Raw genomic sequence first — 27,133 nt, 5'->3', positions numbered from 1 at the left:
ATTTATCATGGAGAGAGAACCAAAGGAAAGAAAGAGACGAAAAAAAAAAAGAGATGCATCATAGTGAATCAAGCAACTTACGATCTGATCTTCTTTGTTGTGTTGGCAGCATTGTTGATATTAGCTGTCTCAGAGGACGAAGACGAAGATGAGGACGAAGATGAAGAAGGAGGGGATAATGAGCGTGCACGACGGGTATTTAGTAGTATATGATCACTAGGAGAAGCTGTGCTGTTGATGTCAATGCCGGATTTTGCATCCTGTTGTCTTTGCTGACGGGTCTCGGTCTTCATAGTCTCTTGTTGTCCATTGCTATGGCTACTTGCAGTACTGCTTGTGCTCTCTGTATCGCTCTTTGTTACCACATTGCGAGTTGCCGTGGTGGCTGTCTTTGCAACCGTATCGATTCTACCTAGATTAGTGTCAATGGGAGGTAAGACTGGCTTTGCCGACCGAGGAGATGGTGAAGGAGAAGATGCAGTTTCTGCTTGATGAACCACAACAGGACGAGGCAGTGTTGGCTTCTTTTTCTTGTTGGGATGCTCTTGAGATGAAGTCGATGTTGATGCTGCTGATGAGGAGGATGGTGGAGGACGGATGGGAGAGGCTGTCAGGGGGGATAATGGACCGCCATTTCCTCTCTGAATCTTGGCTTTGAGCGCTTCCATGACTTTGTTATGAGACAGCTTGTCTTGTTCTACCTCGCTGGGCGATGAGATGGAAGCCCTGCTCCGTTTCTTGGTTTCGTCAGACAAAGCGGCACTGGCAGAAGGAGACGTTTGGCGGAATTGAGGTAGACGAGAGGCAAAGCTCTTTTCATCGGCAGGTGGAGGACAAAGAGGATGTGCAGAGTGAGGATAGGGCATGGATGGAGATGCGGGTGGTTGTTGCTGGCCTGGCGCATGCTGTGGAGGTTGTTGGAAGCGAGCAAGCACCTGCTGCTGAACAGGCGCAAGACTGTAATATGGGTATGGATGATGGGGATGCGGTGCATGAGCTACGATTTGAGCTTGGTGGTGAATTGCTGGCACAGCATGAGGGTAAGGCTGTGGATAACCTGGAGGATAAACGGGTCTCTCAAATCTGGAGGATGCCTTTGATTGCTCACGAGCCAGCTCCAAGTCCATATGTCTCAGCTGGATACGAGCTTCCTCTGCTCTCAATGTATCCTTTGCAGCCTTTTTCTGTATGCCACATGCGAAATGTAAGGTGACGCTATGTATCTACATTACGTATGAATAGATACCTTGTCTTCCTCTGTTTTAGCTGTAAGAATGTACTTGAGCAGCTCTGGGTCCTCATTGTAGCGTTCCAGTATTTCCTTTACAGTAATGTCGTTCATGGCTTGTTGAGTGTTTGGTTTCAAGTGAGATGGAGAAGAAGGTGGAATAGGCCACTGAAAAGCAGAAGTTGGTTGTTTTGAATGTGGTGATAAAGAGTTTGGATGAGGTGAATGATTTGCCATAACTCTTTTTTCTTTTCTTTTCTTTTTCTTTTTCTTTTTTTTTTAAAGGAGAACAAAGAAAACACTCTCAATGTAGCAGAGCTCATTTATACAACACATCTGAAAATTCAACATTGGATTCACGTCACCCAATCAACCAACAAAACTTTTTCTCTGTTTGTTGAAAAACCGTGTTTTTTTCCTTTCAGTTCTCAACAACATGTCAATGCAAATCACCAATACCCGTGTCTACACAGTACCATCAGACAGTGAATCAGAATCTGATTACGAGGACTACAAGGTTTACACACCAAAAACCAGGGTTTTAACCCAACAGCAGGAAACGCAACTGATCAAATTGGGATGTGTCTATAACCCAGTGGAGGACTACAAGCGTTCTCATTTGTACAAGAATCCCGTAAGTTACTGAGGGAGGGGGGGCTGTTGCTTTAGTCTGTCTCCTAACCTCCCAGAACAATCAATTACAGAAAGTCTATGATCAGCAATTTGCATCAAGCATGCAACAGCATCAATCCGAGCTGAAGAAGGACATTGAGCGATTGCTGGCACAACAGCGGCAACAGCAGCAGGAAGAGCTGAACAAATTGAAAAGCATGCTATCCACATTGACTGTGTCCAGGTGAGTGGATCCACGCTATTGCAGCACTGTGAGTGTATTGACATATCAACAGCTCAAAAGACGATCAGGATGACGATAAAGCATTTGAAGAAGAACTGACAAAGCAACGCAAATTAATCGACGACGCCATCGCACTCGACAAGAAGAAATCGGAAAATGCAACTGCTGAAGCAGAAGCAAAGGCTAAAGCCAAGGTAGAAAAAGAAAAGCGGGAGCAGGAGGAGAAGGAGAAGAAGGAGCAAGAAGCCAAAGCACTGAAGGAAAAGAAAGCAAAGCAACTAGAGATGCAAAAGATGGTGAGCAGCCAACTACTCTGCATGACAACTGACACTCACATTCGATGGTAGGCTCAATCATCCGCTGTTTCGCCTCAAGGATTGGAGGAATACAAGAAATACTTTGAAAAGATTGAATACTACAAGACCAACATTAGACCCAAACTACAAAACGACGTCTTTCGCAAGCAGTGTTTCCAAGCTAAATTGGTCATTAAGCGCACAGTGTCTCAACTGCAGGCAGAGCATAGAGTGATTGTAGAGAAGGTAGGGCAATGTTAGAGAAAAGCAATGAAACACAGTGGGTCTCATACGTCTGCTAGTTCAATACACTAAACAACCATCTTTTGGGCATCAAACAACAATCGCCAGAGGCATTTGAATACATGTTGAATCAGCTTGCCAAGTTCTTACTGGCACAGGCAAAGCAGGAGATTCATGCTACAGCATTTGCAGCTTATTTCCTGGCAAGATTCGCTTACCTCATGTGCAGTTCCATTTCAGAATTCTTACCGTACCTTATGGGCCGTTTAATGAAGCGTTGTCCTTATCTGATTCCTCAGTACCATGATGATGATCCAGTAAGTTCTGCTTTTTTTTTTCTTTTCTGCTGCAGTGAACAAACCAACTGAAATCACACTATTAGTCACTCTCACACGATGAGATCAAATCAAGGTTACGTTACGCTATCAAAAACAAGGAGAAAAAGACGCTGGAGACGTTTTTAGAGCATGCTGAAGGACAGAAATGTTATGTGATGTTTTACGGTGCCTTATGTCAAACATTACCAGATCCAGGACAGCCTGAAAACCCTTTCCCCATCAAGCATGCTTGGATCTGGTTGGCCCGTATATGTAATATGCCTCCTCGTGAAATCACGCCCATCCTCGTCAATGGCCTTTTAGAAGTATCAGCTATTCGATTACTACAGGCTTATCCCAACCAAACCGCCAAATTATTCCGATTAATTAGAGAGACCATCTGCCCATTGTATCCCATCAGTTCTGCGCAAGAGAATGTCGCTGGTATCAAACGTTTGGAAATGTTCCTGGACGATTACTTTCGAACTGGTCAACCCGAATGTGTGCCTGAAAAGCTGCCGCCCACTGTATAATAGCACATCGGCCTTCTTACACATCATGTATAATAAACCAGACCCTTCTTTTATTTACAAATTCACATTTTGCGAAGTTTCATTGAATTTTGTGTAAAAGTCATTGTAATCCAAACGAGTTAATAGAGATCTCAAATCTTCATCATGGTAGGATTTCAGCACGTCAAGGAAGCCAAGCACTTGCATCGTAAATTGATCTTCCATGTCTTCGTGTCGCTTTCGTATCTTGCTCATCTTTTCTACATCGCTCAAGCCTCGACTGGATCGTTTAAGAGACTCTTGTGTTGCGTACTTGTACAGATACTCTAGCACGACATTGTACTGCAAAATGCAATCAAATATACTGCCGAGTTTACCAGCCAGCGCTTCTTGCTTGGGTCCAGTCAGAAATCCCTTTTCTGTGATTTCTCTGAGGTAGTTGCTGTGAGCAGCAATAATGGAATCCAGATCGACGCTCTTGTGCTCTATAAACGTCTCCAATTTATCCCAGGAGCATTCAAGCACCTACAATGGGTGGTCAGTGCGCAACTCTTGTTGGCAAATACGTTATCACTCACCTCAAATAATACATAGTGCTGTAATTGATAGATAAAGTGGATCATGCGCTGAATGGTCAACTGAGCAAACTGTATGTCCTGCTGAAGTTCAGGGAGATGAGTGAATTCCCGGCTCGCCTTCACCCATTGTCGCCATGCCGCAGCCAGTGTGTATTCCACTCGCTTCAGCCGCCACAAGAAATTGAATGCCTCCAGGTATTGGTGCATGGCTGTAGGACTGAATACAGTGTTGATTGGTGCATCCACATGGTAATCCAGCGAAAATACATCCCATCCCAAATCATCTTTCTGTATCTCCATGAGACGCACATCCAATCGATTCAATATCTGAGGATCATCATACTGAGCGTTGCAAGAGCGAATAGCTGTCTCCAGAATGCCGGTAAGATTGTGTCGAAACAGCGTGTTGGCAGGCTTGCTTAGATTCAACCATAAAATGTCCATCAAATATTGAATAAAATCGCCCTGGCCCAGCAGCAAATATCGCTTCAACGCCTTTAAATGATCCATGAGCTTGTATTTGGTTTTCAGTAGATTCAAAAGTGCTCTGCTTGTCGCTGTATAGGCTACTTCAATCGATTTCTCTACTTGCTCTGTTTCGCCGTACTTGAAGGGTTGCTTTTCCAGTGTGTCGTTGGCTATTGCTGCTGCTGTTGCTGTAGATGCGTCATGTTGCTGCTCTGCCAGTGTATCCTCATGGCAGCTATAACGAATGAAATTCAACGATTTGCCAATTGAGAAAATCTTGTGAGCGAGCTCTTTGGATAGAAATGCTGGCAACATATCTTCACGCATAGTGTATTTGCTCTGCCACAGCTCTTCCTCTGGCACTGTACGATCACACGCCACGAAAAACTCCTCGTAAGGATCGTCCAATTCACCTTCATACACCCAGCGCTCCAACATTTCATAGAACGGCTTGGACACAATCTGCAGCATTTTGGTGAGATAGTCCTTGATAAATGGATCGCCGTGCTTTGTGTAGTTGTGAATAGAGGCTATCAATGCGCCTCCCTTTTGTCCCTGACACACATCCACCAAAACACTCATAAGTCGCAGCTTTTGATTGCAGTCCAAGGTCCATATCATCAACTTTTTTAATGTCAAACTCTGACTGGTGACCTGGTTGTTGATCATTTGTTTCTCGACTTGCGCTTCCAGGATGGCGATCAGTTTGTAATATTCTGTCAGTTCCTGCTGGAGTGCTGCACACAATGATTGCCCCACCAAGCCAATGGTAGGCGAGTCCATGTTGTCATTGACAAAGTTACGTACTTTGGTATACAGCCATCCAATATCTGCTAGTTTGAACACCATGTTGGTAATGGAAGGTGACACTTCAATGCCTGGTATAAACACATGATCATTGAGTTGTATATCGTATCGAATGTATTGTCCATCAATGCCCTGAAACAAAAAGATCAAGTCTCGCAACAAGTCTGCTTCCGAGACATAGACGGCTTCGGTCATGCGACTGTGGGATTCCCTGGCTCTTGCTAGCTGAACAGCAGGCGGTGCAGTGTCTAACCCCATACTCTCTCTTTGCGGCGATGCGCTTTCTCTGGCAAGTCGACGGCGTATATTCCTTGGTGAATCGCTCGAGTGCGTATCGTACGGTCTGGAAGCGGGTGGTTGCAAGTAATCTGCAGCTGATGTGGCTTCATGATGGAGGTTCTGTAATCCACTAATGGTCGCACGAGGGCTGTCCAATGTCTAGTGTAGAAAAGCGTGCTGTAAATACGCAGGAATGTAGGTGCTATTTCACAGTTGACTTACAGATAAATCGGATGTGCTACTGGATGGTAGTTTACCAGTGAGTGATAATAAATAGAGAATGGACCATTTCCTTTCTAGTATTTGCTAGAACCATCAAAGTGTCAATCCAGTTGTATTGCGTAGAAGTGCGCTATTTTACCCTTGATGCCAACTTGTTGTATAAATGTCCAAAGCGATGGGCTTTTTCAGGGTCTCGAGATTCCTGTACTATTGTGAAAGTGATGTCAATGATGAATCGATTTACTGTTTACTTTGCTACATACATTGTGTATGGATAGCATTAGCTATGTCGTTTTCATTTTCGACAATGGAGGGCTCTATCTGCCTAGATATCAAAACATCAATCAGCAATGATGTAGAGGGACATTGCACATTTCTGCGACGACCACGAGTACATTACGTTGATAAAATATGACTAAACTTGTCTACGAGTCCATCTTTCTGTCGTTGTATATCACTAAGCGAAGCGTTCCTTGGACTGATATCAAAGCGATCAATGAGCTTGGATAGTGTCTTGTTCAGATGGCTATGCGTTGTTGTAGTTGTAGTTGTAGTGGCATTGCGCACAAAGGAAGGTTCTTCTGTAGGTGTGGACAGCAGTGAAATGCGGCTATGCGATAATCTTGCTTGGTCGTTGTATCTTGACCTTTGAGCCCAGTTTATATCTGAGTAACTCATAATGAGATGAAAGAATGGAAATGAGAAATAAAGAGTGCCAGTTATTTTTTTGCGCGTAATGAAAGTTTTTAAATCACTTTTGTGTATATCGCGATCAGGCAGAAAGTCAATGCGCGGAGCTTTTGACCTAAATTGATTGTCTCTCCTAGGCTACATCAGATCAAGACGTTCGTTTGTGTATAGGATTGGCCCACATATGATATAGTATATATATATATATATATATATATATATAAACTGCTTGAGCCTCGTGCTCTTGACCTGCTCGCATTGCAATACTATACATGTGATGTGCACCATCTCATAGCAGATGCCAATCAAAAATCAAAGATGCAGTAGGTTCTTATTATGTTCCCAAGAAGTATCAACACAGCCAAGACGTCTTTCAATATGTACAGTAGTAGCTTTGTGCTTTGCTACAACCGATTCCAAGTCATTTACCTTCTGTTTGATATACCATGACTCCATAGATACTAGATCCAGGTACTGCAAGTAAAACTTGGTGTTGATTTGATGCCAGAACCTAAATTCTTGAGAAATATCACTTCTTGATTCTCAAACATTGTATAAAAGCTTTTGTACATAGCTTCCAGCTGTTAATCTGACTATTCTACAATGTTCCATGCTTGTATTCTTGGAAGCAACTAATGTAGGGGCAGACAGGATACTTACAATGCCTCTTACTACTCAAATAAACACAAAACGCAGCGAAATATGAGTGTTTTTGCGCCGTAATTTTATGCGCTAGAAGTTGTTTTAGACTACTGGAATAGCACCAAACAATTGCTCTCACCCAGCATCCACTTACTGACACCTTTGCTCGACTTTTTTGGGATCAAAAAAAAAAATATCATCAAAAATCGGCCCCAAACCATGAGGGGTACCTCATGGAAAAACATCAAAAATCGAACGATCGCATTTTTGACCTTGAAAACGAAGACTTTTACTATGGTACATATTAAGCCAAAATATCTCTATGGATTCAAAGCAACCCCTGAAACTTCTTTTGTGCGACCTTTATATGTGACATTTTGACATTTTTGCCATAAACCCCATTTCATATTTTTAGAGATTGCTCAATGTGCTTGTTCAAAACATTGTTTAAAATCAGTACCACTGGATGCGCATCAAAATGTACTCCAAAATAGTATAAGGGAGTATAGGATGATCATTACATTTTATATAGTCGGATCTTGCAAAATATACAAATCAAGTCGAAAAAGATCAAAATCTGTCCAATCTAGAGAGAAGCATTATCTGAGATTTACTTAATTTTGGCCTGCTGGCAGATATGGCTTATCAAGATAACTGAAGCTCGTAAGAACGGGATTGCGAATTGACAGATATCATAGCTTAAACTCACTACGGCTTACTACTAAGGTTATGCGTTTTTATATCTGATTGATGCTATCGTTGGAAATTACGAATACTGCAGTGAATCTTAATGCGAATTGCAAGGTTGTCATTTAATTAACAATGTCAGATAACACTTCGAATGTAAATCAAGGCCATGCTCATCGATAGCCCTTCAATCACTATCCAGCTCATTGACCTTCATCTTACTTCATGCTCTATTCATTGGGCTGCAATCACCAAGTATGTTGATTGCGATTTACGGGGATGTGCGGAAATATTCACTTTTGATTAGAATCATGCATTTGTCTACTTGAGAGATACCGTACTTGAGTTAGAAAAGATCAATAAACTTGGTTGAAATAGTTTGTTATTTCTAATACTTTATACTGAATCGATACGAATACATGTTGGAGACTAGCATATCAAATGTATCTCGATGTTTTTGAGATACTGTGGTGACTCTCAAGGTGTCCTCACAATGATACCTTCTAAAGATGCAATTCTAGAGCAGTTGGTTCTGCGGCGAAGAATTCTACTGACTTGTTGTAGTCATATCGACAAAAATGATTTGGTTTAGACAACATCAGATGATGACAATGATTTCAGATCGCATCAAGCTCAGGCAGGCAGGCTAAAAAGCTGCATTAATGCTTTTACAAAAATTAATTCATCTATATAAATCATTGTATAAATACACTAATAGACCTTTAAGACCCTCCCCCAATAAAGGACATCATTAAATATGAACATTTGAGGCCATTTACATCTATTATAATTTGCTTCTTATATAAAACTGATCAGCGGAGATGTATCCCTGTATTGTTGGTAGATAGATTTCAAAAGATGACTCGTATAATGCCTTTGATCTACAGTTTGTCCCATCCATCTTCTGTGGTTTCAAGCCATGCTTTCAAGTGCTCAATTCATGAATGTGCCTTTCCATTGAAAACCCGGGAGCTTGCAGGCAAAACTATTGTGATTGCATATGAAATTTCAGCACCGAAATGTGTCATACGCCATTTGTTACACTGAATTTGGGGTAACCTCAAACTAGCAAGTTGCACAGACATTTACAAATCTCGAAATAACATTGAGCCTTGAGCTCATAGCAAATAAGCGAGAGGCATAACATGTATTTAACTTGCACGGGAATTAGATGTATGTAATATGCATTGATTTCAAATTCCTTTTTCATTTCCAACATTGCAATACTTTGATCCATCTCATTGTCAAATGTAGCAGATATTACTCATCTCCAGATTGCATGTGCGCTCCTATTATTGGCCATTTCGTGGGAAGATTGAAACATAAAATGTGGATTTAATAGACTTTTCTCTATTTTCAAGCAAAAAAGAAACAGAACACAGTTCTTTTTTAAGGAAATAGGTTTCTTCTAAAGGGCAAAGGTATATTTTTCTGCATTTTAAATAGGTGGTATAACCAGACATTGATTGGAGGTTTATGGTTTGTGACTCCTCGAGTGAAATAGATTAAATACCCCACCTTATAAAACACAATTCAAGATAATTCTTCATCAATTCGTCCCTTTTCTTCCCTACTCTTACGAACAAATTACAACAAAGATGACAAACGCACCTGCTTTCACCAGAATTACTCAAGAAGAGTTCCAAAAATCAAAATTGTCCAAGTCTATCGGTAAAATGGTCTCGAGCAACATGTTGAATGAGCATCAAATGTTCTAATCTACCAGTTTCTATAGATTTGGCTAGTGCTGCTCTCGGAAGTGCTGTTATCAAGGTCACTGATGAATTCTTTGCTCCTGCTTCCATGATGCTTAACCCTGAGCCTGCTCTCTCTTGTCCTGACAAGTTTGTTGGTTCGTATAGCTTTACATTCATTGATTTGGCATGAGGCATCTAAATCATGCTTTAATTTCAATTTTAGAAACCGGTTCCTGGATGGACGGATGGGAATCAAAGCGCCATAACGATACCTACGATTGGTGTATCATCAAGCTTGGATTCGCTGGTGCCATCAGTGGTTTCGACATTGACACTAGCTACTTTACTGGTAACCAAGCACCCGCTGCCTCTGTTGAGGGTGCTTACTGCCCCGAAGGTACCGGTTTGGAAGCGGATCTTGTTTGGACCGAAATCCTTCCCAAGGTTGAGCTTCCTCCCAGTTGCCACAACTTTTTCCAATTGGAACAACAATCTGCTGTCTACACCCATCTTCGCTTGAACAACTATCCTGATGGCGGTATTGCTCGTTTCCGTGTTTACGGTGATATTCAACCTACTTTGCCCAAGGACAAGGAGTAAGTTAATTGAGGGATATGACCATAAAACAAATGTGCTGATTGTATGCTGCTATCTTAGCACTGTCATTGATTTGGTTTATGTTGGACATGGCGGTAGATCTGTTCAAGTCAGTGATGAACATTATGGTCCTGGCGACTTTTTAGTCTTGCCTGGTCGTGGTAGACATCAAGGTGATGGATGGCAAACAGCTCGCTCTCGTGTTGAGGGTTACTCTGATTTCGTTGTGCTTCGTTTGGGTGCTGCTGGTCACATCTTGCAAGCCGAAGTTGATACTACTCACTTCAAGGGTAACTTCCCTCGTCAAATCAAGTTAGAAGCTACCAACTCCTCCGAGGTTGTTCCTCCTGCTAATGCTGAATGGTTCACTCTTGTTGAGCCCTCTGCTACTGGCCCCAACAGCGTCTTTTACTTTGATACTGCTCATACCGACAAGGTCTTTACTCATGCCAAAATCTCCATCATCCCTGGTAAGCTTGTGCATCGCTTAAAAAGTGTGCTAATGTATTAATTCCTCATTTTCAACAGATGGTGGTTTCAAGCGTCTTCGCCTCTATGGTGTTGTTGAAGGTGGCAAGATCCCTCAACTGCCTATTGTCTCTCCCACCGCTCTTAAGGGTGGCCTTGTTGCCCAGCCTTTGACCTCTGAAGCCTATGCTCCCTATGGTGATGTTATCCACTCTGATGCCTCCAACGTAGTTACCAGTGCCAACCAAGGTACTGCTGAAAAGTACCACGGTGTTGCTACCGTCAGCAACTTGTTCCCCAGCGGTAACGGCAAGATCAACATGTGTATCTTCCACTGCCGCCCTACCAACGAACTTCCTTTGACTGTCAAGCTGTTGGAAAGACACCCTTACTCCTCTCAAGCTTTCATTCCCTTGACTGATGGTAAGACTCGTGCTTACCTGGTCATTGTTGCTCTTAACGGTAAGGACGACAAGCCCGACATGTCTACCTTGAAGGCCTTCATTGCTACTTCCAAGCAAGGTATCAACTACCGCCAAGGTGTCTGGCATCATCCCATGGTTGTCTTGGAAAACACCACTGATTTCGCTTGTATCGTCCATGAAAGCGGTGTCCCTGATGACGACTGTAATGTAGTCGACGTTGAACATACTCTTGTTCATGTCCCTGGTTTCCAAGAGGAATAAGTATAGAATATTGGTCATGTAATATTTCTTTTTCTGGATAACAAGAAGTATTTCCTTGAAATGTATACCTAAAAAGAAGCACAATTGTAAATTTACAAATACTAACTACAAAATCGCATATTATTCTCATAAAAAATATTTGTAAAATAAAATATAAACTATATTATCATTCCTTGAAACAACTCTTTCTTTATAATGTACGAGTCTATCTACGCTACGAATAGCTCTCTACCTTCCGTTCGCTTCGGTGGTGAGGACCAACCTGCGCAGCGGCAGCTCGCACTACTTTCTTTTTAATCCTCGACTTACACATGAGAGCCCTTCGTATTGTCTGTGAATCTGACGCTTATGCGATGCTCCATATCCGTATACACGTAGGTAATTCACATACGGACAAGCAGTATAATGGCATTATCCCCTATTAGTCAAGGGTGTGCCTAATACAGCAAAATTTGGGTCCATTTGAGCTATGTTTTCTCGCGTTAGAAGTCGTTTTAGGCTACCAGAATAGCACCCAGCAATTGCTCTCATCCAGCACTAACTTCCTGACATGTTTGCTCAACTTTTTTAAGATCACCAAAAATCGACTCAAAAGCATGAGGGATACCTCGTGGTTTTCATCAAAAATTGAACGATTGCATTTTTGACCTCCCAAATGAAGACTTTTAATATGGTATATATTAAATCAAAATGCTTCTCTAAATCTAAAGCAACCGCTGAAATCACTTTTGTGGGGCCTTCAGATGTAAAATCTCGACATTTCGACCGAAAACCTCATTTCATTTTTTAAGGAATTGCTCAATAGGTTCATTCAAAACATCTATTACAATTAGCACCATTGGAAGCACCTTGAAAAGTACTCCAAGAATGTATTAGAAAGTAGGGGCTGATCACCACACTTTATATAGTCAAACCTCGCGAAATAAATCAACCAAGTCGAAAAAAGACAAAATCTGTCCAATCTAGAGCAGACAGAATATTCTGAGTTTGAATCAATTTTGGCTGGTGTAGCAGACGGACAAACTCAATGCCTTTCTAATCATGAAGACATTCATAGATTTTTTTGAAGCTAATAGAAAGTAGGTAACAAATTACATATTACTGTTGTTATTTATGCTACTTTCCTTTAAAGCCATATCATAACATAATAAATGTTCAGTCCCTAGACACTTTTAACGCCTCAAAAAGGAAAAAAGTTGATTTGACAAGTATTTTGGTAGACTGGCGTTGTTAAATGTAGAATACAAAAAGAATAGCATGGCTAACGATAATGCTCTATGATTTGCCACCTATTTTCTATACACTTCAGAAGCATCTATACTGCATTGCCTTCATAATTATTAGAAGGGCATTGAGTTTGCCAGCCTACCCCATAAGCCAAAATTAATTCAAGCCCAGAATCATTGTCTGTTCCAGATTGGACAAATTTTGATGATCCTGGACTCGATCAAGCTATTTTTGCAGATTCGACTAAGTGAAGTATGATAATCACCCCATGCTTCCTTAAACTTTCCTGGAGTACTTTTCAAGGCGCATCCAATGGTACTAAATAAAATAGATGATTTGAATAAACTTATCAAATGATTTATGAAAATATGAAAAGAGGTTTCTGGCCAAAATGTCGAAATTTTACATATCAAAGTCCCACAAAGATGATTTCAGAGGTTGCTTTGGATCGATAGAAACATTTTGATTCAAGATATACCATAGTAAAAGTCTCCATTTTCAAGGTAAAAAACGCGATCGTTTGATTTTCGATGAAAACCATGAGGGATACCTCATGCTTTTTGGTCGATTTTTGTCCATATTTTTTTGATCCCCAAAAAGCTGAGCAAAGGTGTCAGAAAGTAACTGCCAAATGAGAGCAAGTGTTTGGTCCTATTATGACCATCTAAAACGGCCTTGGACGCGAGAAAACGCAGCTCAAATGCACTCAAATTTTGCTGTATCAGGAACACTAAGGAATAAAAAAGGAAATACCAGTATGATACTTGCCCGTATATAAAATAGCTATGTGTCTATGGATGTAGAGCATCGCATAAAAATCATATCCACAGATAATATAAAGGGCTATTATGTGTAAGTGGAGGGTCAAAATGAAAGTAGCAGTATTTTGATAAGATACGCAAGAGCAATCAGTAGCACGAGCTGCCGCTGCGCAGATTGGTTCTCTACCTTCGCTTCGCTTCGGTGAGAGCCATCCGAAGCATAAACACTCATATGATTAGTGATTTTACATCAAGTAACAATCAGGATTCTTCTAACATTTTAGCTATATTAATTTTGCGATATTAGCCAAAGGCCTACGGTTGCGCCAGTCGTTTGAACGTATGGTGGTTTCCTGACCTACGCTTCGCTTCGGTGGAAACCACCCAAAGTGTCGGAAGGCTTGTATTTAATAATGCCAGCCTGCCGAAACACTTGCAAGATCAACTTGTTTCCTTTTTGAGGTTTGAAAGTGTCTAGGGACCATAAATTTATTTGTGATTTTACATGTTATAGGATGCGAATAAGAATTATTTTGACAGTGTCTAATTAAATTAGGTTTCTATCTGTTTATCAAGTACTACATAAATTATACTATCAACATCGTAACTCCAATCTAAGTCTTGCGACTTGTAGTCGTAGTGTCCATGAATGAGAACATCGGATGTCCAATTGTGAGATTCTCAACAAAGCTTTAGTTGTCCAGATAGGAATTACTTTCACATTTTTATTCTAGTAATTACCAAATCATGTCAATAGCAGCGTCAACATCCACATCATTTGAGGATAACAACGATGACTTGTTGAGGCTTCTCACTGGTTCCTGGGACACGCCACTCAAAGACACCATAGAAACAAGCAAATGGACACGCGACTATCTCACCAAGCTTACATCATTACCACTGGACAGTCTTTTGCACGAACCAACTGAACTTCGAGAGGAACAGGCAAAGGCAAAACGAGATGCACAGCAGCTTGCGTTTCGAGATTACCCATGCTTTCTGCATGCCCAGACGTGCCGACATCAAGTAGAGGAGACCCTGGACGGCCTCGACGTTCATCTTGGCGAGTTCTTGTCTTCAGTGCCTGAGCTACAAGAAGCTTGCGAAATATTCAGCCAACAAGCAAAAGAGATCAAAGAGGAAAGAGGAAAAATAACCCGTGTTTTGGAGCACCAAAACGTCCTGACAGACTTATTAGAGATACCTCAGTTGATGGAAACGTGTGTTTGGAATGGATACTACTCGGAAGCAATGGATTTAGCCTCCCACGTTCGACTGCTGCAAGTGAGATATCCTCTACCCACAGTAAAAAGCATTCATCAGCAAGTACAGTCTTCTTCTGATCTCATGTTGGTTCAACTCATCTCACATTTGCGAAAACCAATTCGTCTGGCAGCAGCAATGAACGTAGTGGGGTTCTTGCGTCGTATGGATGTGTTTGATTCTGAAACAGAGCTACGGATGGTATTCTTGAGATGCAGACATGATTTCTTGCAGCAGCGATTGGCAAGAATCAAGAGAGACGTGTCTGAGGAATCAAGGCAGCGAAGTTCAGATGCATTTGAATATCTGAAAAAGTTCATTGATGTTATGCGTGAACAGATGTTCGAAATTGGAACACAGTATATCTCTATCTTTTCAAATGAGCAAGGCACACTACTATCTGACTATATGGTGCATGTGATAGGGCTCATCAAGGCGGCGCTGGATACATATCTACCGATGATTGAGGACACATCTGCACTGACGTCCTTGTTGACACAACTCCAGTACTGTGGCATGTCACTCGGTCGTATTGGTTTAGATTTCAGACACATATTTGTACACTCGTTTGAGGAGGCAGTTCAGCCAATGATTTTACGATGGATTGACAGTGCAACAGAAGACCTCGTTCAGAAAATCACAAAGGCATCACACGAAAGCACAGCCCCAAGCGCATGGATGTCTTCCAAAGCCACTTCACAAAGCAGCAGCAGTAACGAAAACAGAGACGAAGCAAAGCGCCACGCATTTCAGCCTCCCATGCTGTTGGTCAGCTATCCATCACTTGCTATATTCACCAACGGCGTTTTATCCGCTTTTAATGCACTTCGTCTTTTGCCAGCTATCAGTCTGTATATACCAGTACAAAATCATTTGGAGGCATGCTTTTTGGAGATTGGTACCTCGCTAAGACAGTATTGCGATCAAGCTGCATCTTACACACCTGATGAAGTCACCTACCTGCAATCGTATGCGGCCGCGTATGTGCGCTGTTGCTTGCCGTATCTTAAATCATGTTTAGTGGATGGAATTTATGGAAATCTTCTAATGCCTAGCGCAGCTGACGAAGATATGGAAACTCTGCTGGTTACTTATTTACCTGTCATGAAGAAGAAGGAGAATGAGGAGGAGGAGCAGGAAATCGTGAATGATACTGCTGCCGAAAAAAGCGTCGAAGGATCAACAGAGGTAGAAGGCGACAGTGTTGAAAATAATGTTGACACAACCGAGGAACCAAGGAACGAGACAAATTTGACTATACCAGCAGCAGAGACTGTCGATGCGGAAGATATTGATGTGAGCAACAATGAATCTAGCAATACAAGCAATCAAATAGAGCAACCTTCAGCTGCAAATGACCGGGAGTCACCAGTAGTAAACGACAAATTTAAAACTGAAGATATCTCGATTGAAAAGGCCCAAATTTCACCAGAAAATAGCAATAAGATTGAATCGTTGAAACAGAAAACTGACAACCCGGACGGTGGAGCCGCCATTAGCCATGGGCCTGAAGCTGATGTGGATAACGAATCCACTGCAATCAAACACAGCGTTACTATTGACAACAATAATGATCCGTCACATGACACACCAGACGAGAAAGAGGATTCATTGATAGAAACCAAAGATACACCAGTGGAAACAGACTCCAATGCTGCAGAAACAAAAATTATGCCTGAGGATGACAAGGCCACCACTCAAAAGAACGACGAAGCACAGGAAGAGCAACCAATTTTGACTCAGAAGGAAGAAAAGACCGAGGAAATTGCAACAAACAACGACGCTGTAACTCACGAGAATGGCCAGATCGGGGCCGAAGCATTACCCAAGGATGATAAAGCAATTATTGAAACTTCAAAAGAAGAGGACGAGCCACCAAAAGAAGAAGCATCCAACACAAGCGAGAAAAATAAAAAGCCCAATACCCAAAAAGCCAAACATAACAATAACAACTCTAAAAAGAAGAAGAAATCAAGGAGATAGACAAGCGTCAATCAATAAATGTGCAAACGAGTACGATTGCTCTTTTTCAATACGGGGTTTTCTTTCCAACTTGATATTTGTTCAAGTAGAGCAATCGAGACCATTGCAAATGTCATCAATACATAATACTGCTGTTGCAAGTCAAGCTGTTTACTCTAGCCTTTATAAATTCCCCGTATGTTTCAGCATTCATGTAGAACTTGTTTTTTTTTTTTTTACAAAGCCTATTTGAATATACCGTCGCAATTAACCCGCTAGCTTACTAACGCTTTTTCAAGTGAAACAGCCTAATTGGAAAAAAAGTGAATCAGAAAAAGTTTTGAAATTCTAAAGTCCAGGGCAAAAAGAAAGCGGATTGCAGTCTTTTGTAATGATTATGATGAAGCTTTTATTGAAACACTGGTATATAGTTGGAATAAATGATAGAATGCTTATGTATGTGAGTCAAAATACGGGACGTGTAGGCAGTAGAGATGTGTGTTTGTCTTCATAGTATACAAGAAGTCTTCCTTCATTGATAATGTCGTTCATTTCGTTTGAATGATGCTGTAATTCTTCATCTCGAAAACTACAGCGCGAGCATTCGTATCGCACTCGCATGATGCTAGAGATAAGTTTGTTGAATACAGTCCATTTCTTTTCTGAACGTATCAGCTGGACTGAGGCATAGTGTTTGCATTTTGGGCATGGATGGCACATTCGTTCCAGGGGTATTTTCCTTTTATCTGTGCGTTGGTATGAATTAGCATCCCTATATCTAATGCAGCATTCTGTCCAGCATACCAAATGTAAATGATCCAGGCATTTTGCGTGATATAAGCTTTAGTAAGGTGGTTAGAGAAAGTGGAGAAATAGGATTGATAACATATATATACTTGACATTTATATAGGTATTTTACTGTTGTTTTGTTGAGATCGGATAATGTGTTTATTGGTTTTCACATGTATCATGTATATTTACCTACAACGAGCTCCGTTTAATTTGTTTCAGAGCAATGGAAAGGGTTTACCGCGCTCTCATTGTGTCAAACATATTAAGCTTCTTTTAGATCAAAGTACGCATCCACGTGGAGAAGCTTGCTTCTCACTAACCATAGCTAAAAATACCATGTCCTAGAAAAAAAGATGAATGCGTGGGGGAGGGCTCGTTCATATTGTTTTGAACTACACAATCGTTTATACGGCAATTTGCTTGATATGTCCTGCAAAAATCATCAAGGTTGAGCCACATTTGGCGTGGTCCACAATGTAAGCTTGCAACTATATATCTCGGCATTGAAGCAAGCTATAAAAAGAAAACTAACAACATTTGAATCTGCTCGAAAGTAATCAACTAAATAATGATTACTTGAATACTTTTTGAGATGTCGCTTTTAAGAGAGCTTTTAAGTGTTTCTGTCGAGTAAACTATTTGTGGAGTGTAACTCTTTCGCACCATTGCACAATCACAACCAATTCCACACAAGGGTGTCTACAGGAGAAACCCTCATGTTCATTTAAGGCAACCATCATAAAGGGCAAAAAGTTCATTAAACACATATTCTCCCCTTTTTCTTTCTCTTTTTCTTGATAAAACAAACACTAAATCATGGAATCTTTAACATGGCTACTTTTACTAAGTATAGCAATGCTAGCGGGTAGCTATGTTGCTGGCTCTTTACCGCTTACTACCAAGCTATCTGATAGAAAAATCCGTATATTGAATGCGCTTGGTGCTGGTTTACTCATTGGTACAAGTTTGATGGTGGTGATTCCAGAGGGTGTCGAAACCATCTACTCTAGTAGAGCCACCAGCAGTTTGATCGTTGGTAATTCGCTACCAAAATCTCACTATGCAAAAATACCGAATTTATCGACATTGGATACCACAAACAAAAACTGGGCCGCTGCTCATGGTCAAGAAGAAGCAGAAGAGGATGACACGATGTACAAGGTTGTGACGAAGCGTGCTCCTACAGCAGAAGAAGGAAAAGAGGAAAAGGAGGAAGGAAGAGAACATGTCGCAGTGGGGTTATCTTTGATCATTGGATTTGCACTCATGTTCATTATTGACCAAGTCAGTTCATTACACATGACAGCACCCAACAACAATGGCATAGAGTACTCAGAGCTGGGTGCAGTAGGTGGAGGGAGCCTCGAGCATGCAGAGGAAGCAGCCACCAATCGCTCTACAGCAAATGACGAATCCATTTATCCAGACACACATACAACGCCTGTGAACCAGCCATCCATGACGCCCACCGTTGGACTCGTTGTGCACGCAGCAGCGGATGGTATTGCTTTGGGAGCCAGTGCATCTCATCCTCAACTGTCGATGGTTGTGTTTATTGCTATTATGCTTCACAAGGCACCTGCATCGTTTGCGCTTACATCCTTACTTTTGGCAGGTGGATTATCACACGCGACTATCCGTAAACACTTGCTTTTCTTTGCATTAGCAGCACCTTTAGGGGCTTTATTTACTTATTTTGCACTCTATTTCTTTTCTTCATCATCGGCATCAGCATCTAATTTGGAGTACTGGACAGGCGTGTTGCTAGTTTTCTCTGGCGGCACCTTTTTATACGTGGCTATGCACGCATTGCAAGAAGCATCAGAATCCAAGCATCACCATGGTAGTGGCCAACAACAACAAAAGGCAGATCAGAGCCAATTGCTTATTATTCTTGCTGGCATGGTGATCCCAATCTTTCTTAGTATGACCCATTCTCATTAAATTATCTACTTTATGTATATATCATCATCATTTTATACTCATAGAAACCTCTTTTTAATTATAAACGCTGATAGACCATATCTTGAATCTTTTGTACTTGTTGTTCAATTGTTAAATGACTAGTGTCCAATACAATGGCATCTTTTGCTTTTGAAAGAGGCGCAATCTTGCGAGTGCGATCTGCCAAATCTCTTGCTTCTAAATCCTTTTCAACATCTTGCAATGTATCATCGCCCAAACTGCCCTTGTCCTTCAATTCATCAAATCTTCGTTTAGCTCGGATCTTGACATCGGCCTCGATAAACACCTTAAGCTCTGCATCAGGCAGGATAACTGTGCCAATATCACGCCCGTCCATGACGACACCCTTGATAAGCTTGCCATTGTGCTCAAATCCAGTGGATTTGGCGCCAGGTATATCTCCTCTGGCCATTGCTCGTTGCTGGTTTGCCAATATTTCACGCACACTTGTGTTAGAAGCGATATGGCTGATGTTTCGAGTAATATTGGAGTTGCGAATCAAGTTGCTGACATCTTTTCCATCCAATTCAACCTGACTCAGAGAAGGAAAGCTTATTTTTGCAGCCTGTGCCGCTTGCTTTACTTTCTCCTGATCCTGGAGATCTAGGTTTTGTTGTTGGCATTTGAGCGTAATCTAGTTTTGGCTATCTGTCAGCATATTCTTGTTTGGCTGTAAATGGAGTGCATATTTACTGCTCGAAACATAGCACCAGAGTCAATGTAGCCAAAGCCTAGCTTCGTTGCCACTAATTTAGCAGTTGTGCCTATGATCAAAGTCGTATTAGATGCACAAAACACATTTTCTGTTTATATGCGGCATACTCTTTCCAGAAGCACCAGGACCATCGATAGCGATTCTGAATAGTTTTGACATTTTAACGCAAAACAAAGCAAAGCAAGGCAGGCTTTCCTCAAGTTCAAGAAACAAGCATTTCTCTCCAGCTAATTAGACGTCCGCTAATGAACATCATGATGGCATAGCAAGGGTTTTAATCTTTCGAAATCTGATATTTCTCAATGATACATCAAGAATGGGGTGTGATTGATGTCGCAATATATCATATAGTATATGAACGAACCTTGGTACCCTCAACCACGCCTTAATGCAATGAATGCAATTGATGTGGTACCTGCATGATTGACCATCATCATTTTGATTAGCAAGAGATCAGCCGACTGCAAGCATACCCTGCAAAAGCAAACTTCATTACCTAACGCAGTGCCAGTGCAGAGATTAGAGCGATGCTTGTGATCCAGGATTTGCAATGACTTTAGGATTGATAAACACTGTACGACAAGATCCGTATCAAATGTAAAATCGGTGTGAAAACAGTACCTTTGACTTTAAGATTCAAGACAGGAGTGCACACCAGAGCATCAGACATCATTTGCCCCTCTTGGATCCTACAATGTCCTTTTCGTAGTGGATCATTTGATTTTGCATTGACATGAACTAATCAAACAGAATAAACCTCAATGGACCTCATTGGCTATCGCTTATGAAAAATGACTGGACCTTCGCCCAACAACCTTGTGATTGGAAAGGCACTTTTTCTTTTCTTTCCCTTTACTCTTCCTTTTCTTCTTCATACACTTGCAACAAATGGTCGTGAACGAGTTTGAGCCAGACGATATCTTTGGCGAACTCAATCAAAAGTTTGCCAATGTATCACTTGAGCAAGGCAATGCGACAGAAGACATCTACAAGGAAATCATGTTTGATGATGTAAGGTTTTGTCATGATGGGCGATTCTTGTCACTCATCCAATGATAGCTGTATGAATATAGAGACACTTTGGAATACTCATCAAACTATGCCAGCTGCCATTCCGCCATGAAAAACATTAGACGCTACCTAACTCAAAACATTTCATTGGACCGTATTCAGAATGTCGTTGATCTTGGTATTCATGATAGAATGAAGAAGATTTTGGAGACACCTGGCTACGACGAATTAAAGGTACAACCTGACATGGGCTGTATGATATGCTCTGGTACTCACTGTATGCTTGTTTTCAGTATGAAACAGCGTGGACAATCACCAATCTGGCTGTAGGTAGAATTTTTTTTTTTTTTTTTTTTTTTTTTTTTTTTTTTTTTTTTTTTTTTTTTTTTTTTTTACTGCATCAGTGACCAGCTTATTGATGACATGCAATTGCAATAGTATGGCACAAAGGAACAGACCTCCAATTTGATCCATTCAGGCGTCATTGATTCTTTGATCCACTGCTTTCGAACAACAAGCAATTACAGAGTCAAATCACAGGTACTGCATTCTTCTGTTTGCATAATGAGTTGTGTGTATTTATATCTCTCCATTCTTAGTCCGCTTGGGCCTTGGCGAACGTATCAATAGAATCGCCCAGATACAGAGAATCAATGGCTCAGGAAAACCTAATTGGAGGTGTTGCAGACGCTTTGGCTGAGAAATGCGAGATTGTATATAATAAATTAAATTCAGCAATCAATCAGGAACACATTACAAAGGACAATCAAGGACAAATCGTGTGCAATAGTAAATCAGACTCGGACGATGTCAAGGATTTGACCTGGTCGTTAGCCAACATTTGCAGAGGTGGATTCAAAACAGCTGAACACTGGGAACAGTACTTGAAGGCATTCAACGCATTCTCACAGTGCATCCACTTTGATAATCACGAAATATGGTCTGAGGCATGGTAGGTTTTTGGTGAGGGACGATCTTGGAGGACGTGCGTATATTGATCTTGCTTGCGTAGCTGGGGCTTGTCTAGAATTCTGAGCAACATGTACAACTATGATCAATTTTTTGAAGCCCTGGATTTGAACCCTCGATTATGTCCAAGACTGATCTATCTATTAAGGTACGTCTACATGTCATAGTGTCAGTGCCATGAGAGACTCATCATCTAATAGACATGAATCAGCGACACGAGTTTTACCAGTATTACAAACAATCAGCAACTTTTCCTCAGGCCCTAACGAGTATATCGAAATCCTGCTCAACGCAGATCTGTTGAACACAATCTGGTGGTACATGTCTGCTGAGATTCCGTCTCCATTGCGCCGAAATGCGATTTTGACAATTTCAAATCTAGCAGCAGGAAACGAAGGCATCGTCCGAAAAGTGGTTTACAATGAGAATATCATGCAAAGCGTCATTTCACATGTTGTTATACCAGGCCATATATACCAAGAGGAAGACTGCACTTGGATCAGCTCACAAGAGGCGCCGAACGAAGAAAGCAGAGAGGAATGGAGAATTGTCAAGGAAGCGTTATGGGTGTTATCCAACATTACAACATTGGCAAACGATGATTGTATCTGGTAAGGGTTTTCTGCATCGAATAGCGATTATATATCACTCACTTATACTGTATGTACAGCGCTCTTTTACGAAGTTATTCCAAGCTGATTAGACTTTTATCCGCATTATTGTATTACCCTGTATTACCACTCCCCATCTGTTTGAAAGTAGTGGATGTTTTGATTCGCATTGTCAATCGCACCAGCAAGATTGCCGAATTGACGCCACCTGTGCAGCCTATTCCTCGAAACCCTTACGCAGAAGAAATGATGCGCGAGGGTGTGATTCCTGCTCTGACATTTCTCTGTCGAGATGTTCAATCTGCTGAACTCAATGAACAAGTTGAAATCCTTCATACCTCCATCATGGAAAGCTCGCCTCAGCCACAACAAAGAAACAATGCCGGCTTGGCCAGTGCCTTTGGCTTGACAAGACATGAAATTCATTTACCAGGGCCTAATGTCAGACGCATTGTACATGGTTATGAAGATGGTGATGTTCGATTGATTGAAGATGCCATCAATAGTATCACACTTTAAACTGCTTAAATAATACAAACGCTTTTTATTTTACTATATATATATATATATATATTGCCATCTACTCTTTACATTGTTTGCTCCTTTTTTCTCATAGTACACACACACACACACATACACACACACACACACGGAGGAATAAAATTGAATTCGTACTAAGCAAATAAATTTATGCTGCTGCAAAAGATCGACGGTTTGTATTTGCCTTTTTATTGGCTAATGGCGTTATTCGTTTCATGCTGATCAAGATGCTACTGGTATTTTCGAGTTTGAGGGATGTGGATAAACGCTTCTTGGCGACATGGATATCACAGAGAGATGCATCAAGCCATAGCAAGCTGTCTAAAGACAGTCCACCATAAGGCTGTGCTTCTGCCAAGACATCCACCGGGTTCGATTTGGTGGTGTAATTGTACAATATTTGATTGTTGTAGGACGGAGGCACTACGTTTGAATTGCGCAAGATGGATTTGTACTTTTTAGTTCTTCGTTCTACTTCTTGGGGCAACAGGGTGTAATTGCCATTACTGCTGGTTGTATTGATCATCATGCTATAGCGTATATTAGTGTGTTTAGCGAGATATATTTGCGCAAGAGTATCCTTACTTGGAGGCATTCTCAATGATGGATTTCCATGTCTGCTCTTCTTGCCTTTTCAACTCGTCTGCTTCTAGTAATGGTGTTGTGGCACGACTAGGTTGCTGTAATAGAAAGAGAGCTTGTCAGTCTACATACATTTGATATTGTGTCGGCATACGTTATAATCTGAATGTGTATCTCTGCTAAGACAACAACCCATAAGTATGTAACTATGAATAAACAAAGAAAAAGGGCAAAAAGACTAGCGATGCTTGTTACAGAGGTTTTATTTACATTCAAGCATTACAGTACACATTTCATCGATACGTCACGATCTCCTGATATGCTTCTTTTTAGTTGACAATAATGTGGTTTCTATAACTTGGCTACTTGGTATGTCATCTAATAGTTTCGTTACGCCTTGTGGAGTCCAATGTGATTTTGTAATAATGTAGTTTCGTTGCTCCCATAGCTGATCTGAGTGAATGACACTGATCAGTGGTACTTGTTGTAGTAATTTCTTATACAGCCGGCGTATCTGTCGGTTTGTGTACCTGAATACGTTTGTGTTATCTTGCTCTGAAACACCAACAGGCTCCAGATACTCCAACAGACTGCCAGGGCGCTGGCTTTCGTAAGGTGATTTAGGCAGCAACTGCTTGCGTACAAATGGACTCGACGGCTTCATTTTGCTCGTTATTGTAGGTTGCAAATGGTGTATCATGTTCACTACATTTGTTAACCCAGAGTAGAAATCATCCCATCTTGGGCCACCTGTCACAAGCGTAGAGCAAGTGAGTGGATGGATCATGGGTGCACCTGCTTTGTACTCGAGTTCACAGATAATCTCAAAAGGTAAAGGCACAGATACTCTCTCTAGAAGCATGGATCGATGTCTCCACAGTAAGTTGGCCTTTCTGCCAGGATGCAATGGCTTGTAGGGTGGTATAGGCAACTCGGGATCCAGTTTTTTGCCGAGATGTTGAGTAATTAAGCTGCATAACGGTGGACATAGGGCTGGCGGTGGTGCTGTACGGGGCACATGTGCCACAAATGGCTCAGGGTCAAGAATTACTTTGTTTGCTGGTTGGTGAGCATGCAGATAAGGCTATCCAAGATATCAGTATCCATTGCACTCAAACCCATCCTAAGGCAACATACATATAATAAGCCATGACGAGTCTTTCCCTTTCTACCATACACCTCTTCCAACACTTTCAAGGCACTCTTTTGATTTCCTCTGTTTGCCTTTTCCAACCGATGAAGATACTGCGTTCATCAGGTTTAGGCATGGCGGGAATCTATTCGTCGTACTAGGTCAAACATACCTTTCTCGTCTCTTTGATCTTTGATTTCACTCGCTCAACATCTTGGCAGCTTCTGTAATCTTTGAAGGCTCGTCTTGCTGTGTTTCTTATATAGATTCTTTTTGGATTATATAATGAATAAACTTTCAAATCCATCATTTCAATGTGATTGCTCTTACCTTGCTCTATCATCGAAAAACAATGCACCTTCCGCGAGTACCTGCTTATACAATGCCTTGATGTACACTGCGTGATTCGGTTGAAACATAAGCCACTGTCAGTAGGAGAGAGAAAAAAAGAATTGCCATCATCAGAACTGACCGACGCCCTAAATAAGGGAAGATGACTGAGAGATGAGCGCATTGTTCTGGCACCGCATAAATTCACTGCAACTCACAGGTAAACGAGACTTGTCACGTGTAAGCCCACAAATGTTGGTATTCTAGCAAGAACTTGGCTGTTACATATGTGTGTGATCATTCTTTTTCTTTTCTTCTTTGTTTTACTTTCTAGAGAAAAATATACACATGTCTCAACAAATACCTACCCTCAAGCTATTACTCATTGGTAACTCCAATGTCGGTAAAAGTTCTTTGCTTTTGCGTTTTACAGACGATACTTTCTTGCCTCAAGAAGAGGTATCAGCGACTATTGGTATGTTTGTGTCTGTAGTTTTCGCAGCTTGCCAAATTTAGCCTCACATCTCTATCTTATTGTTCTCAAACAGGCGTCGATTTCAAAGTGAACATGATGGAAGTGAATGGAAAGATGTACAAGTTGACCATTTGGGTAAAATATTGGTGTTAGACAATGGTAGATATCACAGGGATTCTGACCCATTTGTTTGGAATGAAAAGGATACTGCGGGCCAAGAGAGATTCAGAACATTGACTTCATCTTACTATCGAGGAGCGCAAGGTGTCATTTTGGGTAAGCTGATCCAGGGATGCTAGGTTTGCACGTGGACTAAACATGTTGCATCTGCTATAGTATATGATGTTAGTAATAGAGATACGTTTGACGCTCTGAATACTTGGTGGAACGAGGTCAATACGTACTGCTCAAGCCCTGATGTTGTAAAGATGATTGTGGGTAACAAAGTCGACAAGGTAAGGTGGATAGGGATGTGGATCAAGACAGCGCCTCTGCTTGATCGTACATTGCATGAATTTTAATGCTTGGTACACTAGGAATCATCTCGAGTTGTTACTTATGAAGAAGGCGCCAATTTTGCAAGAAAGTTATCTACTCTGTTTGTAGAATGTAGTGCTAAGACAAAAGTTGGTGTCAAGCAAGCTTTTGAAGAATTGGTTGAAAAGGTTTGTCTCGTTTTTTTGTTTGCTGATGTGATGGATGGCTGGGCTAATAATTCGGCTGTAGATCATTGAGACACCTAGTTTATGGCAGAAAGATGCTGCACCAAATTCCACTGTTAGAATGTCTGCAGAGGATAGTAAGGATCAATCTGGTGGGGACTCTTGTGCTTGCTAATTGTACTATAACCTTGTTCTATCTACTTTTAATATCGTAATAAAGATTCACCTCTACTGTTAGATTCTGGCCTGGAGATACTTCTTTTTTATTAAATTACGATCAACAAAGTTTCAATTTATCTATTACTTGATACAAACGATTTTACAGTGGTACTTTTCTTGGTTCTCGAGACAAAGCTTGATTAACGAAATTAGCTACAAGGTGAAAGTACAACTGATTTCAAAAGCACATATCAAGTCCAAGGGCCACCTATCAGATCCGTTATGGTGGAGCGGCAAAACCTACACCGGTGCCACACAATGGATTCTGCATACACGTTGCCAAATCCCAAGAGTACTTGACAAAGCAGCGACTACGATACCCCCAAATCCTAGGCACTCTATTTAGTTTCAAGGTATTTTTTCTTGAGGAACAGGATCAACCACAAGAAGGTAAGAGTACATATGATCCCAAGATTGGCGTAGAAACCAAATGAGTTTAGTTGCTGTCAATGAATAAACAAGGTTCTTCAAACATTTTAGTTATTGCTATTAATTGTGCGATATTAGCCAAATGTCCGCAGCAGCAAGAGCCATCTAAACGTAGGTTGGTTTCCTGATCTACGCTTTGTTTTGGTGGAAACCAACCGAAGAGTCAAAAGGCTCATCATAACAATAAATTGATGGTCCCTAGACACTTTCAAAG

General features: G+C 41.2%; 10 protein-coding genes across 10 annotated transcripts; 6 read left to right on the top strand and 4 right to left on the bottom strand.

The window, feature by feature from the left end:
• Positions 1-77: 77 nt before the first annotated feature.
• On the bottom strand, positions 78-1,465 carry ATC70_012074 (uncharacterized protein; the record flags this gene model as incomplete). The annotated part of the gene is made up of 2 exons (XM_064831257.1): positions 78-1,184; positions 1,247-1,465. 2 exons carry the CDS (start codon positions 1,463-1,465, stop codon positions 78-80), a joined length of 1,326 nt encoding a protein of 441 aa, XP_064688125.1.
• Positions 1,466-1,670: 205 nt separating this feature from the next.
• Positions 1,671-3,473, top strand: DHH1_2 (DExD/H-box ATP-dependent RNA helicase dhh1; the record flags this gene model as incomplete). Its single annotated transcript, XM_064831256.1, has 6 exons — positions 1,671-1,862; positions 1,933-2,084; positions 2,137-2,380; positions 2,432-2,626; positions 2,683-2,940; positions 3,006-3,473. The coding sequence occupies 6 exons, from the start codon at positions 1,671-1,673 to the stop codon at positions 3,471-3,473; spliced, it is 1,509 nt and encodes a 502-aa protein (XP_064688124.1).
• A 54-nt stretch (positions 3,474-3,527) lies between these two features.
• On the bottom strand, positions 3,528-6,484 carry RIB1 (GTP cyclohydrolase II; the record flags this gene model as incomplete). Its single annotated transcript, XM_064831255.1, has 6 exons — positions 3,528-3,977; positions 4,031-5,743; positions 5,807-5,890; positions 5,946-6,013; positions 6,070-6,131; positions 6,207-6,484. The coding sequence occupies 6 exons, from the start codon at positions 6,482-6,484 to the stop codon at positions 3,528-3,530; spliced, it is 2,655 nt and encodes an 884-aa protein (XP_064688123.1).
• Positions 6,485-9,423: 2,939 nt separating this feature from the next.
• ATC70_012071 (uncharacterized protein) lies at positions 9,424-11,273 on the top strand (the record flags this gene model as incomplete). Its single annotated transcript, XM_064831254.1, has 5 exons — positions 9,424-9,496; positions 9,561-9,677; positions 9,746-10,118; positions 10,180-10,589; positions 10,648-11,273. 5 exons carry the CDS (start codon positions 9,424-9,426, stop codon positions 11,271-11,273), a joined length of 1,599 nt encoding a protein of 532 aa, XP_064688122.1.
• A 2,735-nt stretch (positions 11,274-14,008) lies between these two features.
• On the top strand, positions 14,009-16,507 carry ATC70_012070 (uncharacterized protein; the record flags this gene model as incomplete). The annotated part of the gene is made up of 1 exon (XM_064831253.1): positions 14,009-16,507. One exon carries the CDS (start codon positions 14,009-14,011, stop codon positions 16,505-16,507), a length of 2,499 nt encoding a protein of 832 aa, XP_064688121.1.
• Positions 16,508-18,134: 1,627 nt separating this feature from the next.
• ATC70_012069 (uncharacterized protein) lies at positions 18,135-19,223 on the top strand (the record flags this gene model as incomplete). The annotated part of the gene is made up of 1 exon (XM_064831252.1): positions 18,135-19,223. The coding sequence occupies one exon, from the start codon at positions 18,135-18,137 to the stop codon at positions 19,221-19,223; it is 1,089 nt and encodes a 362-aa protein (XP_064688120.1).
• A 58-nt stretch (positions 19,224-19,281) lies between these two features.
• GLE2_3 (RNA export factor gle2) lies at positions 19,282-20,118 on the bottom strand (the record flags this gene model as incomplete). Its single annotated transcript, XM_064831251.1, has 3 exons — positions 19,282-19,878; positions 19,938-20,008; positions 20,067-20,118. 3 exons carry the CDS (start codon positions 20,116-20,118, stop codon positions 19,282-19,284), a joined length of 720 nt encoding a protein of 239 aa, XP_064688119.1.
• Positions 20,119-20,847: 729 nt separating this feature from the next.
• Positions 20,848-23,069, top strand: ATC70_012067 (uncharacterized protein; the record flags this gene model as incomplete). The annotated part of the gene is made up of 8 exons (XM_064831250.1): positions 20,848-20,970; positions 21,019-21,204; positions 21,264-21,296; positions 21,409-21,510; positions 21,570-21,922; positions 21,983-22,087; positions 22,140-22,550; positions 22,610-23,069. 8 exons carry the CDS (start codon positions 20,848-20,850, stop codon positions 23,067-23,069), a joined length of 1,773 nt encoding a protein of 590 aa, XP_064688118.1.
• A 169-nt stretch (positions 23,070-23,238) lies between these two features.
• Positions 23,239-25,223, bottom strand: ATC70_012066 (uncharacterized protein; the record flags this gene model as incomplete). The annotated part of the gene is made up of 6 exons (XM_064831249.1): positions 23,239-23,620; positions 23,676-23,770; positions 24,067-24,756; positions 24,810-24,917; positions 24,977-25,073; positions 25,135-25,223. The coding sequence occupies 6 exons, from the start codon at positions 25,221-25,223 to the stop codon at positions 23,239-23,241; spliced, it is 1,461 nt and encodes a 486-aa protein (XP_064688117.1).
• Positions 25,224-25,482: 259 nt separating this feature from the next.
• Positions 25,483-26,446, top strand: ATC70_012065 (uncharacterized protein; the record flags this gene model as incomplete). Its single annotated transcript, XM_064831248.1, has 6 exons — positions 25,483-25,609; positions 25,683-25,744; positions 25,813-25,885; positions 25,946-26,064; positions 26,146-26,274; positions 26,336-26,446. The coding sequence occupies 6 exons, from the start codon at positions 25,483-25,485 to the stop codon at positions 26,444-26,446; spliced, it is 621 nt and encodes a 206-aa protein (XP_064688116.1).
• Between the last annotated feature and the right edge of the window lie 687 nt (positions 26,447-27,133).

Source organism: Mucor velutinosus (assembly GCF_035048745.1).
Source record: "Mucor velutinosus strain NIH1002 chromosome Unknown tig00001567, whole genome shotgun sequence".
Lineage (NCBI taxonomy): Eukaryota > Fungi > Mucoromycota > Mucoromycetes > Mucorales > Mucoraceae > Mucor > Mucor velutinosus.
This window is presented reverse-complemented; position numbering and strand designations above follow the sequence as displayed.